The following is a 14,783-nucleotide window of genomic DNA, read 5'->3' as shown; positions in this document are numbered from 1 at the left end:
ACTTAAGAGTGGGGTCAGCATACTTAAAGGGGAAATGTGCATCTCTCCCACACACATTGTGTGTGTGTCTGTCTGCCATGCTGTCTCCCCTCCTGCCATTCATGCTGCCTTGTACACTGTGAGGCTACATTAACAACGAGTTAACCCTTGAGGACTCAGGCAATTGCTAGTTCATCATTTAGCAGTAAGGCATTCCCTGCGAAATATCCCACCCTCTGACTTCACCACCTCAACCAAGGGGTGTGTGTGTGTGAGAGAGAGAGAAATATAGTCTTTTGTCAGGCAAAAGTTATTTTTCCCTGGAGCCTAACCCCCTCCACACACACACCATTTACATTAATTCTTATGGAGAAAGTGATTTGCTTAACATGGTTTTGCTTAAAGTCACATTTTTCAGGAACATAACTACAGCATTAAGTGAGGAGTTACTGTCTAGTAAAAATCATAAGTGAATCAAACTACCATAGAATTTCTATGGATAGAAATTCCATACTTGAATAATAAGAATATAGTAAGAGGGATATACTACTGACCACTTGAACAGGATGGTGATTGTGAAATGCTCTGGTAGAATGGAGAGGTTATACAAATAGAAAACTCAATAATAATGGAGGATTTCCACTATCCCTATATTGACTGGGTACATGTCACCTCAGGAAGGGACGTAGAGATAAAATTTCTTGACATCATAAATGACTGCTTTGTGGAGCAGCTAGTGCTGGAACCCACAAGAGGAGAGAGATTTCTTGATTTAGTCCTAAGTGGAGCACAGAATCTGGTTCAAGATCCATTTGGTAATAGTGACCATAATATAATTAAATTAAATATCCTTGTGGGGGAACACCACTAAAGAAGCCCACCATACTAGCATTTAATTTCAGGAAGGGGAGCTATACAAAAATGAGGAAGTTAGTTAAATGCAAATTAAAAGGTACAGTCACAGAAGTGAAATGCCTGCAAGCAGCCTGGAAACTTTTTAAAGAACCATAATAGAGGCTCAAATTTAAAAAACATAGTAAGAAGACCAAAAAAGTGCCACCATGGCTAAACAACAAAGTAAAAAGCTGGAAAAGGCAAACAGGCAACCTTTAAAAATTGGAAGGAAAACAGAAAGGAGCATAAACTCTGGCAAGGCAAGTGTAAAAGTATAAGTAGGCAGGCCAAAAAAGTTTGAGTGTCTTTGGCAAGTTGCTCTTCAAGTTCTAACAGCAGTACACCAGAAGCAGGAAGCCTGCCAAACTATCAGTGGGGCCACTAGATAGCTGAGTTGCTAAAGGAGCACTGGAGGAAGGTAGAGCCATTGTGGTGAAGCTTAATGAATTCTTTGCATCAGTCTTCACTGTAGAGACTATGGGGAAGATTCCCACACCTGAGTCATTTGTTTGAGCTGACAAATCTGAGCAACTGTCCTAGATTGAGATGGCAATAGAGGAGGTTTTGAAACAAACTGATTAAATAGTAATCAATCACTAGGACTAAATGGTATTCACTCAAGAATTTTGAAAAAAACTCAAATACAAGGACTGGAGAATAACTAATGTGACCTCAATTTAAAAAAAAACAAAACTGCAGATGTGATCCAGGCAACTACAGGCCGGTAAGCCTGTAACTTCAGTGCCAGGCAAATTGGTTGAAACTACAGTAAAGAACAGAATTATTGGCCACATAGATGAACACAATTTGTTGGGGAAGTCAGCATGGCTGTCGTAAAGGGAAATCATCCCTCCCCAATCTATTAGAATTCTGTGACGAAGGTCAACAAACATATGGACAAGGGTGATCCAGTGGATATAGTATACTTGGACTTTCAGATAGCCTTTGACAAGTTCCCTTACCAAAGACTCTTAAGCAAAGTAAGTTGTCATGGGGTAAGAGGGAAGGTCCTCTCAGGGATCAGTAACTGGTTAAAAGACAGAAAAAAAAGGGTAAAGAGATTGTAAAGCTCCTGCCGATACTAATTTTGGAGAAACATTGTCATAAGTTATTCTTATTGTCCTCAAGAGCATTTCCCATCTTGCTCATTTTTTTATATAGCAATCTCCTGCCCAGGAAAGATGAAGTTCTGGAATTGATGTAGAAGGCAGGTAGGGAGGTGAATGAGAGTGTGAAACTCACCCTCTCTTTTCAGTGAAATGATTTATTCTACATATGTTGTTTTAGAGATCATTATTTCAAATGATAATTACCTATGAAGAAATCCCACAAACATTTTGTACATTGTAAATTGTGTAATATATTTTGTAAATAGGTACATGTTGCTGAAGTATCAGGTGTCAGTCATTGCTGGAGGCAGGTTTCAGGGCTAGATGTCTCAATAACCTCATCTGGTATGGCAGGATCCTGTGTTTCAGACAGTTATCACCTTATTCTACAAAATGTTTACTAAAGTACATTAAAATTGGCAAAACAAAACATCAATACACAGCAAGTACAATATATGTAACAGTAAATGACAGATTTTAGTTTCATGGAACAGAACAATTTAAATAAAATATGAGGTGCATGTAGGAGGGAAAGAGGAGGTTATTTACCTGTAACTGGAGGTTCTTTGAGATATATGGTCCCTATTTGTATTCCAAATGCAGGTGTACATGTGCACCATGCACCGGAGCTAGATGTTTTTCAGCAGTGGAGTCCATTGACCTACCTGCATGGTCATCTTACATGGCCACGTGCTCCATGCAAGGTTATAAGAGGCCATGCGGGACAACGCACCCTCAGTCTACCTCTTACCACTGCATAGAGAGCCCAAAGCAGAGGGAAAGGTGGGCAGGTATTGGAATACAAATAGAGACCACACATCTCGAAGAAATTCCTGTTACAGGTAAGTAACCTCCTCTTCTTCTTCTTCTTCTTCTTCAAGTGATGGTCCCTATATGTATTCCAAATGTGGGTGAGTATGGAACAGTGATCAACTTGGAGGTGGGTGCGAGGATGTGATCGGTAAGGCCTGCTTCAGGATTGCACATCCTACAGTCATGTTAATGGCATAGTGCACTGTAAAAGCGTGGACGGGGTGCCCTGTTGCTGCCCAGCCAATCTGGTGCCAGGGCTTGTATGCCAGGGAAATGGAGGTGGGTGCATGCACCCACATGGAGTGCACAGTGATCCTGCCCGAGTGCTGTTGATTTGGAATGCACATAGCACTATGCAATGCACTTAGAGATCCAATTGGATATGCATTGTGAGGAAAGTGCTGGCCTTCTCAACCGTTATTCAATGGCTACAAAGAGGCATGGGGAGGCACGAAATGCACGAGTCCTGTCCAAGTAGAAGGCTAGTGCTCTGCGGATGTCCAGGGAGTGCAGCATCCTGTCCATGGAAGTGGTTTAGGATGGAAGACCGAAAGGTGGATGGACTGTTTGAGATGAGACTCAAACAACCTTTGGGAAGAACGTAGGATGAAGGTGCCGGGAGACCTTGTCTTTATGGAAAACTGTACATATGGGGTCAGCCATCATGGCCAATAATTCATTGACCCACCAGGTAGAAGTGATGGCCATCAGGAAGAGGACTTTCATGAATAGGTGGGCAAGGGAGCATGTGGCCAGTAGTTCGAATGGAGGCCGGGTGAGGGCAGACAGCAGGAGGCTGAGGTCCGGTGAGAGAGGGGTAAGGACTGGTGGGGAGCAGTTCCTCAGAAACTGGGTAGTGGTAGGCTGGGTAACCATCAATCGGCCATCCATCGGAGGGAGAAAGGCACTGAGGGCCGCGAGGTGGATGCAGATCAAGCTGAGCGTGAAGACTAAGTTCTTGAGCTCCAGGAGGTAGTTTAGGATGATGGGCATAGAGATGGGCATGGAGGGGGAGGTGGTGGTGTTGTGCCCAGGAGGTGAAGCGTGCCGCATGCCTTCCTGGACTCCCACCTACTGTGTGTAAGGATACAGCGGATAAGTGATGAACAGGTGTTGTCTACACATGAGCCCCATCCAAAAACCAGGCCATCAGTTGGAGTGGGCCTGGGTTGGTGTGGTGAACCATGCCGTTGTCCTGGGTGAAAAGGTCCCGCAGGGTTGGGAGTCTGATCAGTAGGTGGGCCAACAGTCTGAGTAAACCAGAACTGTCTGGGACAGCGCAGAGCTATCAAGATAACCCTGGCTCAGTCTTGGCAAATCTTGCAGAGGACCCGGGGAAGGAGGGGAACAAGTGTACCAAAGGCCATGGAAGGAGGGCCTTGGAGTCCTGATTCCTGGCCAACCTGAAGCAGTGAAGGGGGAACTTGCGGTTTGCAGAGGTGGCAAAGAGGTCCTGAAGGGGGCTTGCCCCAGGCTCAACAGATGGAACAGAGTGTGGGGTCATGGAGTTTCCATTTGGGGTTGAGGTCCTGCTGAGTGTGTCTGCCAGGAAGTTCTGCACCCCCAGGAGGTACGCTGCATGGGGCACAATGTTGTTGTGGGGGAGACACCAGTTTCAGAGGTGGATGGCCTCTGTATAGATTGACCGGGATCTGGTGCCACCCTGTCTATGTACACCACAGTGGTGGTATTGTCCAAGAGGATCTGGACATGTTGGTTGCAGAGCAGAGGTAGGAACACATGGCAGGCTTGGCAGACCATGTGCAGCTCTAGTGTGTTGATTGCATGCGGCCTCCCTGTGAGTCCATTTCCCCTGTGGCCAAGTGTGTGCCCCACCCTGCCAGGGAGGCATCTGTGGTGAGAGTGGCCATGGGGATGGGGTGCCTCAGAGCACTTTGGTAGGATTGGTCCACCAGGTAAAAGAGGAGCAGACCAGCTGGTGACGGTCAAAGACAAGTCCAGGTGGGTGATGTGGGGCCTGCAGACAGAGAGGAGCCACAGTTATAGGCAGTGCATAGGGAGACATAGGTGCAGTGTCACACAGGTGCAAGCTGCCATGTGGCTGAGGAGGCAGAGACAACAGCGCAGTGTTGAGTGCAGGTTGCAGCGCACAATCTTCATGAGGGTGGCAAAGCCAGGAGGAAGGTTTGCGCTGAGACACAGTACAGGCATGTTCAGATGGGGACCTGCTGAGGTGTTCATGAGAGTGCTTGCAGTTCTTCTTTACGCCTTCTCACGTCTCAGTGGTGTTGATTGATCTGGGCGTGAAGCCAAGGTTGGAGCACTCACCACTGGTGAGGGGTGGTGCACAATTGGCACTGACGGTCCAGGATCAGACTCTGCACGAAGATGCAGTGGCTCCACCATGAGGAACTTGCAGAGGTGCAGAAGTCAAGCATCACGGGTCCTTGATGGGAATGACTTGCAGATATCGCAACGAGTGACAAGGTGCGTCTCGCTTAGACAGTAGAGACAACACGTGTGCTTGTAGCTCACAGAGAATGAGCAAGGGCACGAGGTGCACTTCTTGAACCCCAGGAGATGGGTCATAATCCCCCAAAGGGGACAGGGAAGCCCCGTATGGTGCTACTATATAACTAACTCAGTTCTGCTGCTGCTTCTTACTTATGTAAATATCTATCTAGAATGGATTGTTGTTCTCATAGCAGCGACGAGCCTGAAGAGAGGATTCCAACTCCGACCATGTGGTAAGAGGGAACTGAGGGAATTACCCCTCACAGCCTCTTATTACTTTCCATGGTGTTGACATAAGACGCCGTGCGGGTCAATGGCCACTGCTGCTGAAAAACTTCCAGCTCCGGCGCATGGTGTGCATGCGCACCCATCTTTGGAATACAAATAGGGACCCTCACTTGAAGAAGAACATTTCAGAAAGAAATCTTTGCCAAGTATCACATTTTAAATAGCAGGTAGTCCTTCTGAGTGTGGCACTGGAGCAAAGGGCTCTTGTACCAGTAATGGTAAGCTCAGATTCATTCAGCAGTGTATCTGATTGAGAACCAAAGAAAAGAATCATCCCAGAGGTCCCTTATTTGCCTCGAAATCACCCAGCTGCTATAAAATATGAAATAACCTGCAATTTCTATGAGAAAATTTCAGATTGGCTGATTGGAGAAGGCTCTGCAGACAAACAGGACTGCAGTCACTGCTTGAGGAAGGAGTCTGCCAAAAAGACAAAGGTGTCTGCAAAAGGACAGTTAAGTGGGTTAGATACTTCTAATATCAACTTGGTTATGGTCCTTTGGTCTGTGACGACAAAAAAAGATTTTTCCAAAGCATGTGTATTGCATTCTGTAAATGGTTTTGGAGGGATACTTTAGGTATTGTTAATTTTCTGGGCATTGTGACTGTTGCTATTACAAAGAAAAAAGCAGAGAGATAATGGGGAGAGAGTTGCAATAAGGACCTGGAGGGTTGCAACAACGAGGTGAGGGGACCATAGACTTATCTGCAGAGCTCTCGTAGGAAACAACAAAGTCCTTTAAAGGGGAAAGAACCTGTAGAATGATTGTGTAGGTTCTTTTCTAATGCATCCCCAGCATTAATCTCCTACAAAATATACTGATTTATGTTTTTAATCAAAACTGCTCTTACCTTCATGGTCTCTCAAAGGAAGTCTTCCTCAGGAAGAGGTATGTATCCTGGTTTCAAACTGAATTACAAGTTACAGTGTGGCTTACAAATTCAGATGGAGCAAGTAGCTTTCTATCTATGAAATGCATTAACATGTCTTTGGGCTTGTCTATGTGGTGCATTAGTCTGCAGTAGATGGATGTAAATTCTAGTGCACACTAACTGGCCTGTGTGGACCCTGCTGCTGCACACTAAAAGTTCCCCAGTGCATATTAATATCCTTTTGTTTCAAACAGTACTATATTCATGTGCACTAAGAAACTTACTGGGCATCAGCAGGGTCCACACAGGCAGGGGCGGCTCTTGGGGCAGCATGCCGAGGGGGGCGCTCTGCCGGTCGCTGGGAGGGCGGCAGGCAGCTCTGGTGGACCTCCCGGCGACCGGCAGAGCACCCCCCGCGGCATGCCACCCTGCTTGGGGCGGCGAAATGTCTAGAGCCGCCCCTGCACACAGGCCAGTTAGTGCACACTAGAATTTACACACCTTTAGTGCAGACTAATGCACTGCATGTAAATGTTGTTCACCAGTTGTTTAAAGTGGAGGCATGTTAGAACACTGAAAATGGGAGCACAGCTCTTTCTACTATAAACAGAATACACACTGAGGAATAGTCACAGTGCAACATTATGGCAATTTTATTAAATAAAAAAAGTACACTTTTTTATTTTATAGAGTATGTAGTGCGGCTAGCAACACATACAGGACTGAATTTTTAAAAAATGGTCATTGATTTTGCAAAACTATTTCACTGCAATCTGAAACTAAGCAGACAGACACCAGGGGGGACTTTTAAAAAAGTAGGCCTGTAATGCTGGAGGCAGGTATATACTGAACCAGTGGATAAAAATATACCTCAGAACTGATCATTAAAAAAAAAAAATTGAACTTTTTTGGGGAACATATAGTCTATCTCCAGAAAACTTCAGAGTCTCTTCTTCCCAGCAAATCCACTACAGATTTCTAGGGTTTAGAAAAGACTGGGATCCATTACGGTGTGGGGTTTTGTTTTTTTGGTCTTTTACTCAACACAGTGCCAGGTCCAGTGATATCAATGGGAATCTTTTAGTGGAAGTTGGATCTGTCCCAATATTTTTATAAATGACTTTTCCATTGATATTTCTTTTTAACAACCAAGTTTTGAGTTCAGGAAAGGAGCAGCAGATTTTGAAATTATAATATAAACGATCTATTCATACTCAGAGGTCCTGGCACTGCAGTTCTTTCTTGAGCCATTGCACAGTTTTGCCTAAGTAAGGACTTCAGGAATGGGCCTAGATGTCTGGTCTTTCCTCTATTTTTTAAAGGAATAGCTTTGCAGTTTACTTTCAAGTAAAAATAATATTTCAAAGATGGCAATATTTTAGGGATATGGACTTTTATTAGCATCTCCCTCCACCACAGCCAAAATCATTTAAAAACAGACACGTGAAAATGATTGTGTTTATATTTATTGTCAGCAATACATCAGTTACATAAAAATAACTCATATGAAAATGTAAGCCTTGTTACATTTTCACATGCCATCTATATTAACTGAATAAAGCTTAGTGACAATATACACAAATTTGCAGTAGTTGTACGTAAACATTTTGTGCATTAAAAAAGAATATACATAATTTAAAAAATAAAAATGCATTACACAATTTACAAATTAACATTAACCAAAAAAAAAGTAAACATTCCTCAGACAGCTGCCTCCTTATTCTACAAAATAAATATTCAAGTAAATTAAATTAGGCAAAATAAACTCTTAACTTTGGGTGAGCACGATTTACATAAAGGTAAAAGACAGATTTCAGTTTCATCCAAGGTATATTTTACAGTGATTTATACAAAGTATTTAAGTGGGTCTTTTCAGATTGTTACATTGGAAAATGGACTTTATTACACTTTGGTGGCAGAAAGGGAATTTTAAAATGGGTGCATTGTAGCAAACATACAGAAGCTTGTGCAGTATCAGCAAAGCTTTAAAAAGAAACTGCTCCAGGACTCAAAGCAGACACAGTAATCTAGAAACTACAGATTTTAAAGGAAATTACAAACCACCACACCAACAAGAAAATATCTACTCAGCTATTTTCTGAATGGTTTAGAGACACTTGATCACTGGAAACATTACTTTCACAAACTAACAAACTACAGTAGTGGCTGCTTTAGGCACTGGATTTGTAGAAGCACTCTGGTTTTTAAAGCAAATCACTCTTCATTCTATACGAAACTTGCTTTATTTATTTTACTGTTTCATAGTTATAGGACTTGACCTCCTTTTGTAACTTTTAGATTTAAAGACTTACAACTCTCCTCATGGCCTAAAAATCTTTTTAAAATAATGCTTTTCTTCATAAAGAAAGAATAGGCTAGTCTGGCTCCAGTTTTATGAAACACAGAATTTAATACAATTGCTGATCTGTACCAGCTCTTGATTTTCTTATCTCATAAAATACTTGTATGGATTGTAAAAGCCAAACACCCATTCTTTGTCTGTGTTTTAGCAATAGTAATGGGAGCAATGGATGATAGCAAACCTTTAATGGGGAAATTTTGGGTGTTCAGGTCACACAGGCTTCATGGTGAGCACTACAGTGGTGCTCCTGCTAAAAGACTAGCCAGTGTAATTAATAGTCGTAACTTGTTGCCAGTTTAAAGAACCCTCCTCTCTGACAGAGATGTTAGCCTGAAACAATTCAACACCCAGAAATGGGCTTCCAAAGGTAATTAATTAATCCATGACCAAGTTTCATCATCATATTTTTAAAGTTTATTTGCAATTTGATAACTTTCCCACTGTCCATTTTTTTTGTCTGTCTGATAAAGTAAGAACTAACTTTTTATTGTTTCTCACTCAAACACTTCAAAGAACTTAACTTTGTACATAATTTTTTTTTGCCCTAAAGTCTGTATGAAATGATGTAAGATTAAAGCCTCAATCTTGCAACTTGGTGTATGTAAGTGAACTACTGCTGCAGCAAGGAGCCATACTGAGTTCTGTGGAGTGTTGGGCAAGTCTGGCAGTCCACCAACAAGTTGCAGGATTGGGGTGTAAGGTGTGAAATTGAACCTGCACAAATGCCTATTGCTAATTGACACACTCATCTGTTCTCTTCTTACCTATGCATTAGGAGAAGATGATCAATATCATAGTTATCAAAACACTGGTATTACCATATTCTACTTTTGATTTTTGAACAAAATGCACTGATTTCAATGATAATTTGACATGGAATAAGGACTCATGCTGCCCATTGATTTCGGTGGACACGCGAGCCAGCCCAAAGTTGGTAAAGTGTGTAGTTTTACCGGCTGTACAAAAACTGGTGCACTGGAATGGTGGAGGTTATTAAAAGACCTGAGAAACTAATACTGAACTTTAGACAACATTTTTTTGAAAGGTTGCGTGATAAAGTCTTGACATTATATTGCTTGGTAATAGCACAGTCATTTATATTTTTCTTTTAGGCTACACCTAGAAGCCATTCTGGTAGAGTAAGCCCTCTCAGGTCATGAGTGTTGTATGTGACAGGTGTAGACAGCTACAATGGTAGTACAATATGCTTCATTTTGGAAGCATAACAGTGAAAAGCTCTAGGGATGTACTAGGGTAAAGAAATGAGTGGCAATGAACTGTTATACTACCAGAGTTGAGAAAAAGTTATCTGACTGTTTAGTGAGGCAAATATTTTGATATCCTTCATTAACCAGTGCTTTTAAGAGTTTAGCTGAATAATGAAAGATAAAGATTACATCCAGTTATCCTAACTAAATGGAAAGTTTTGCACTGACAGCTACAATGGCAATTATTTTGCTAGTGAGAGGAAAAATAAGCAACACATTTTCTTCTTTTTAGCTGAACAAATAATCAGAATATTTCACGCAAGATGAGAGGGCAACCACTTTTCTTTTCTTTTTTTTTAACAAAGTTAATAAATATAAAAAATCTAGTCATAAACAGCCTTCAAAGTACAATTAGAAACCAACTGGAGAATCTACATTTCTATAAGTAGATGGGGCAAGAAACTAGACACCTATATTACTGCCATGATATAGACTACAAAATGGCTGCTGTGATGAGAAACAGTCTATACAGTACATGTATTAGCTGAGTCCATCCAGTCACAGTCCAAGCTGAACTCTACTCTCTTCAGGATTCAAGAACTTTAATGCCTACTTGACACTCCTGGCACAAGATGCATCATCATCCTTTTCAAAAAGAGGCAGTTTCTATGGCAATACTAGTTAAGTGCATATCATGCTGCACTAATATAGTGCAAAAATTTGCCTTACATGTAGCAAAAAAGATGCAGGCAACAGTTTGAGAGTTAGAGAAAGTAGAAACATATTGTAACATTTACACCAGGTATTCATTTTTCCAGACAGTAACCACTATAAAATACTGAATCTGAGGATGTTTCCTTCCTAGATACTTTGGAGTGATAATAGAACAGTCTTGCAAGAGAATTTTTGCCCTCTGAAATGCAGGTTAACACAAGCTACACAATTGCCAAGATCCTGAACTTGTTCAATCTTCTCAGTTAACATCTTATTAAGCACTAAAATGCTCTTTAACAAGTATATAATTTGACAGAATAATACATATGCATCAACTGAGTATATATGTTATGCTTGAATATAAAGAGTTATAGACAGCTTGGTACAAACTCTTCATGCTCAGTGATTATACTTGGTTAATGGTGAAGGTAAGTCTGGCATCAGGGCTCTCAACCGTGAATACTAAGTCAGCCACAGTGGTTTGGAGACTGAGGTGGTTTTGACAGTTTCAAAAAACCACATTAATGTTTCCAATCTGCCAGAACTCTCTGTGCTCATGGTTTAGAGAAAAGCAATAATGCCTTGAATATCCATGGGCATTGTGAAAGCCATTCTTCTTTGCTTTATGGTGCAGTTCTTAAAAAACAAACAAAAACACCTAAAATCCACTCTGTAGCATGCCCCTGTGCCTTTGGACACCCTCTGATTTCAACACAGTAATGTAGAATCCAGTTGTTGCAATGGAAAGTTATATTTTACATATCTGCATCTCCGTCATAAGCCAGTGTTAAAGGTTTCAGCCGATTGTTCTGCCTTCTCTGGGGTTTCTTTGGCTTTTTGCTGAAACAATTAATAAAGTTATTAGAAAATAAATTCAGCTTTAAAAACCAATCTCTCTCTGTAAATGAAAAGCTAATGTGGTATAGTAATTATTTATAAACTGGATGGATTGTAGGTAAAATCTAAGTGTATAAATCCTCAGTTTCATCTGAAATAACCCTTTAAACATCCCAAAGCCGGTCTCTTTAAATACCAAATTCTCAGAGAGAGGCTGAATGTTTGAATCTAGATTAGATTTTGGTTCTGATATATGACTATACCAAAACCATGAATGTGGTGGGAAATTTTGCAAGATCACACTAGGGTGAGAAATGCCCAACATTTTGAATGGTATTTTGCTTTCTGTGCAAAATGTTGGCTGCATCAAAACCACAACCAGGCTCCTTCCAGTTGTAGATGTGATCTGGAACCTAAATATCTTAACCTCCCCTGAAATTTTAAGGGGTTCAGATTAGAGGTTCTGGCCCATCACTGGTGGTATTCTTTCATCATTAACTTGATCTGAATATGGTGCCTGAAATGAATCATTCACATTATTGAGTTAAATACCTGTTGCTGTAACACACTATCTCCAACAAGAACTTTTTGACTAGTGCATCTTGGTACATCCTCCAAAATACATATTCTGGCAGCAGTGAATAGATTAATTCTAAATGGTGTCATCAGACAGGGAATGCCTATACTGCATGGATACCCATTCTCTAGTTATCTTTAATTTAGATTTTAATTTAGTAGTGTTTTAAATACACTCGACACACATGTAAATATCTAAAATGCACAAACAAAATGTACTTGATTCTCCTGCACTGGTAATCTTAGATTAATATACATAAGCCCTAATTGTTAGCTTCATTTGGTGGCAGGGCATGAAGATATATTTAAACCACTCTTATACCACCCCATCCCAGCTCTGAAGTTCAATTTAGAGTTGCTTGAGGGCTACGCAAAATTGCTTCATCTACCTATGTCCCCAAAAGGAGCCATTCCAGTGGTTAGGAATTGTTTGTGTTCCAGCCAAACACTCTTTTCCCTAGCCATGTCACCTTCACCACCGGTGGGATCACACAGAAGCTGCTATATTGGTCCTAACCAAACCCAGTGATTCCTCCATATTATAGGAATCCACGGGCAGCTAGATCTACAAGCTTTGCAGTGGGTGCTTTGTACTAGTCTTGGCACAAAGCAACCACAGAGGCTAAGATCTGGCCCATAGCATGTATGCATAATATGTACAGGCATATTATACCTCAGGCTCCTGGTAAGTTGCTATGTCAACATTTGGTCACAAAATTTTGGCACCTCGATATACCTCTTGTACCATTCTTAGGGAACAAACATTAGATTGGCCTAACCTGGCCACTTTTTTGAGGGGGGAGGATTGTTACACCTCCAAAAACACAGCTGCGGGGGTATTATTCTGGGTGTTAATACAGTAATTCTTAATGGAGACAAACAATGTCTCCAATGCAACTGCCTTTAAGTGCACACAACTACTAAAGACATCTTTAACGTGGCTCATTTGTAAAACAGTATTTTCCAGGCCTCAAGAAAGTTGTTAGTCCACTGAAAAAGTACACATAAGTAGCAACTGCCAGTAACCTCAATTTGGGCAAAAGCATATGCACACCAAACTCTAAGAGTGCATACTCGATGTAGTTCCCATATCTGAATCAGATTCAGTGAAATGCTCAATCCACAGTCCATGTGACACTAGTTCATTTAGGAATAATTAAAGAACTCACCAGGCTAGATAGATCATAGAAACAATAAAGATGAGTAAAACAAATGCACCAGCAGCTACGCCATAAACCCAGGTCTTCAGCCTCCCATCTAAAAGGAATGAATGTTAGTCATTAGTTTACAGGTTAGTCTTGTTGCATTGCAGGCTTGAATAGCAATAATAATTGTCTGCACAGGCAGTATTAAAGCATAATATGTATAAGGGTTATTAGATTACTCAGTTACAGGTTTGGTTAAAAACACTCTCAAGATGACAAGGCTGAATGTTAGAGCAGTTTTGGTTTGATTTACAAGTGAGCACTGCCAGTCGTGAGCAGGACAACCACCCAAAAGGCCATCTTGTACTGAGTGTGCACTCATGCTGTACTTTTCAATAGGCCGCCTGCTTATCAGGACAGAGCAGGTGGACATGGGAGAAACTGGGTGATGTGAACTGTGTTAGTTCATAAGGGGTAATCCTGCAGAGAGTGCAATTTTAAGTGTTGTACTCCTCACTCAGGAGAAATGAGAAACACTTTAAGTGCAACTTTTATTTTGGCAAACTAATCTACATGTTCTCATTTTCACATTAATTTTTCTCTTTTCAGATAGCATTAGTGACCAATCTAGTGTCTGATATAGTCTGTACTTTGTCTTGAGTACAACAGTTTTCCTTGCTGCACATCTAGACAATGATCTTCTGATTCCTTCCTTTTTAATTGCATTGTTGGAACATCTTCTTTCCTCCCCCCATCCCCCAAACTTATTGTTGGCCTCTAGTCTAAGGAAAAGCAGAAGTATAGTCTGCTGTTATCAAGGATCTTGTAGCTTCACAGCTCGGTTTTACATGCCTATAATTACAAGACATATCACATCTTCCTCTTTTCCCCTGACGTCAAACAGGCTCTAACAGCTCCAAATGAACACCCCTCTCTTCTGTGGAGAAAGAAGGAGAAAGCTGCTCTAACTCTCTAGTGGGTTTTGGCTGAATGCTTGGAATAAACCTTTCATAATCTGGGGTTCCCTGCTGAAGATTGAAAGTGTTCATAATGCACTGTCCCTATTTGACTTTGGGGAAACGTTGCAACTCCTGAAATGTGAAGATGGAAGCTGACCCAGCAAAGATTCTGTGACCTGCTGAGCCCCAAGATGGATTTCAGAAAAGGTTAGAGAGAAGGAAGTATTTATTCACATGTCCTTTTTAAAAATAGGTTTAGGTTTGAACTGGTTTGACATTGCACTAGCTCAGAAAAAATATGTCCCACCTGCCCCTAAAGCGAATCTAATATTTGAAAACAAATTCTTATGCAGTAGGCTGACTAGAACATATATACCCACATGAATTTTCTTGTCAATGCACATGTGATACATCCCAATCACATTTGTGTGAATTATTTTACACACAAGGGGTCAATTTGTGCCTTGACTATACCATATACATCCCCAGAACTGTCAATAGGATGGCATAGGGTGTAATGTGTGTTAGGGCAAAATATGCCCATGGAGGGT

The 14,783-nt window shown here is 41.3% G+C and overlaps 1 protein-coding gene across 13 annotated transcripts in view; it reads right to left on the bottom strand.

The window, feature by feature from the left end:
• Positions 1–7,954: 7,954 nt before the first annotated feature.
• THSD7A (thrombospondin type 1 domain containing 7A) overlaps positions 7,955–14,783 on the bottom strand; it is a 549,183-nt gene continuing 542,354 nt past the window's right edge. For 12 of the 13 annotated variants that reach the window (XM_045005789.1, XM_045005783.1, XM_045005778.1 and 9 more), the window contains 2 exons: positions 13,298–13,385; positions 7,955–11,555 (listed from right to left, as the gene is read on the bottom strand). In XM_045005789.1, the coding sequence (XP_044861724.1) occupies positions 11,471–11,555; positions 13,298–13,385 (173 nt within the window). In that variant the 3' untranslated portion in view covers positions 7,955–11,470. The remainder of the gene's footprint in view (positions 11,556–13,297; positions 13,386–14,783) is intronic. The other variant, XM_045005791.1, reaches the window with a different exon arrangement.

Source organism: Mauremys mutica, chromosome 2, assembly GCF_020497125.1.
Source record: "Mauremys mutica isolate MM-2020 ecotype Southern chromosome 2, ASM2049712v1, whole genome shotgun sequence".
Taxonomy (NCBI): domain Eukaryota; kingdom Metazoa; phylum Chordata; order Testudines; family Geoemydidae; genus Mauremys; species Mauremys mutica.
This window is presented reverse-complemented; position numbering and strand designations above follow the sequence as displayed.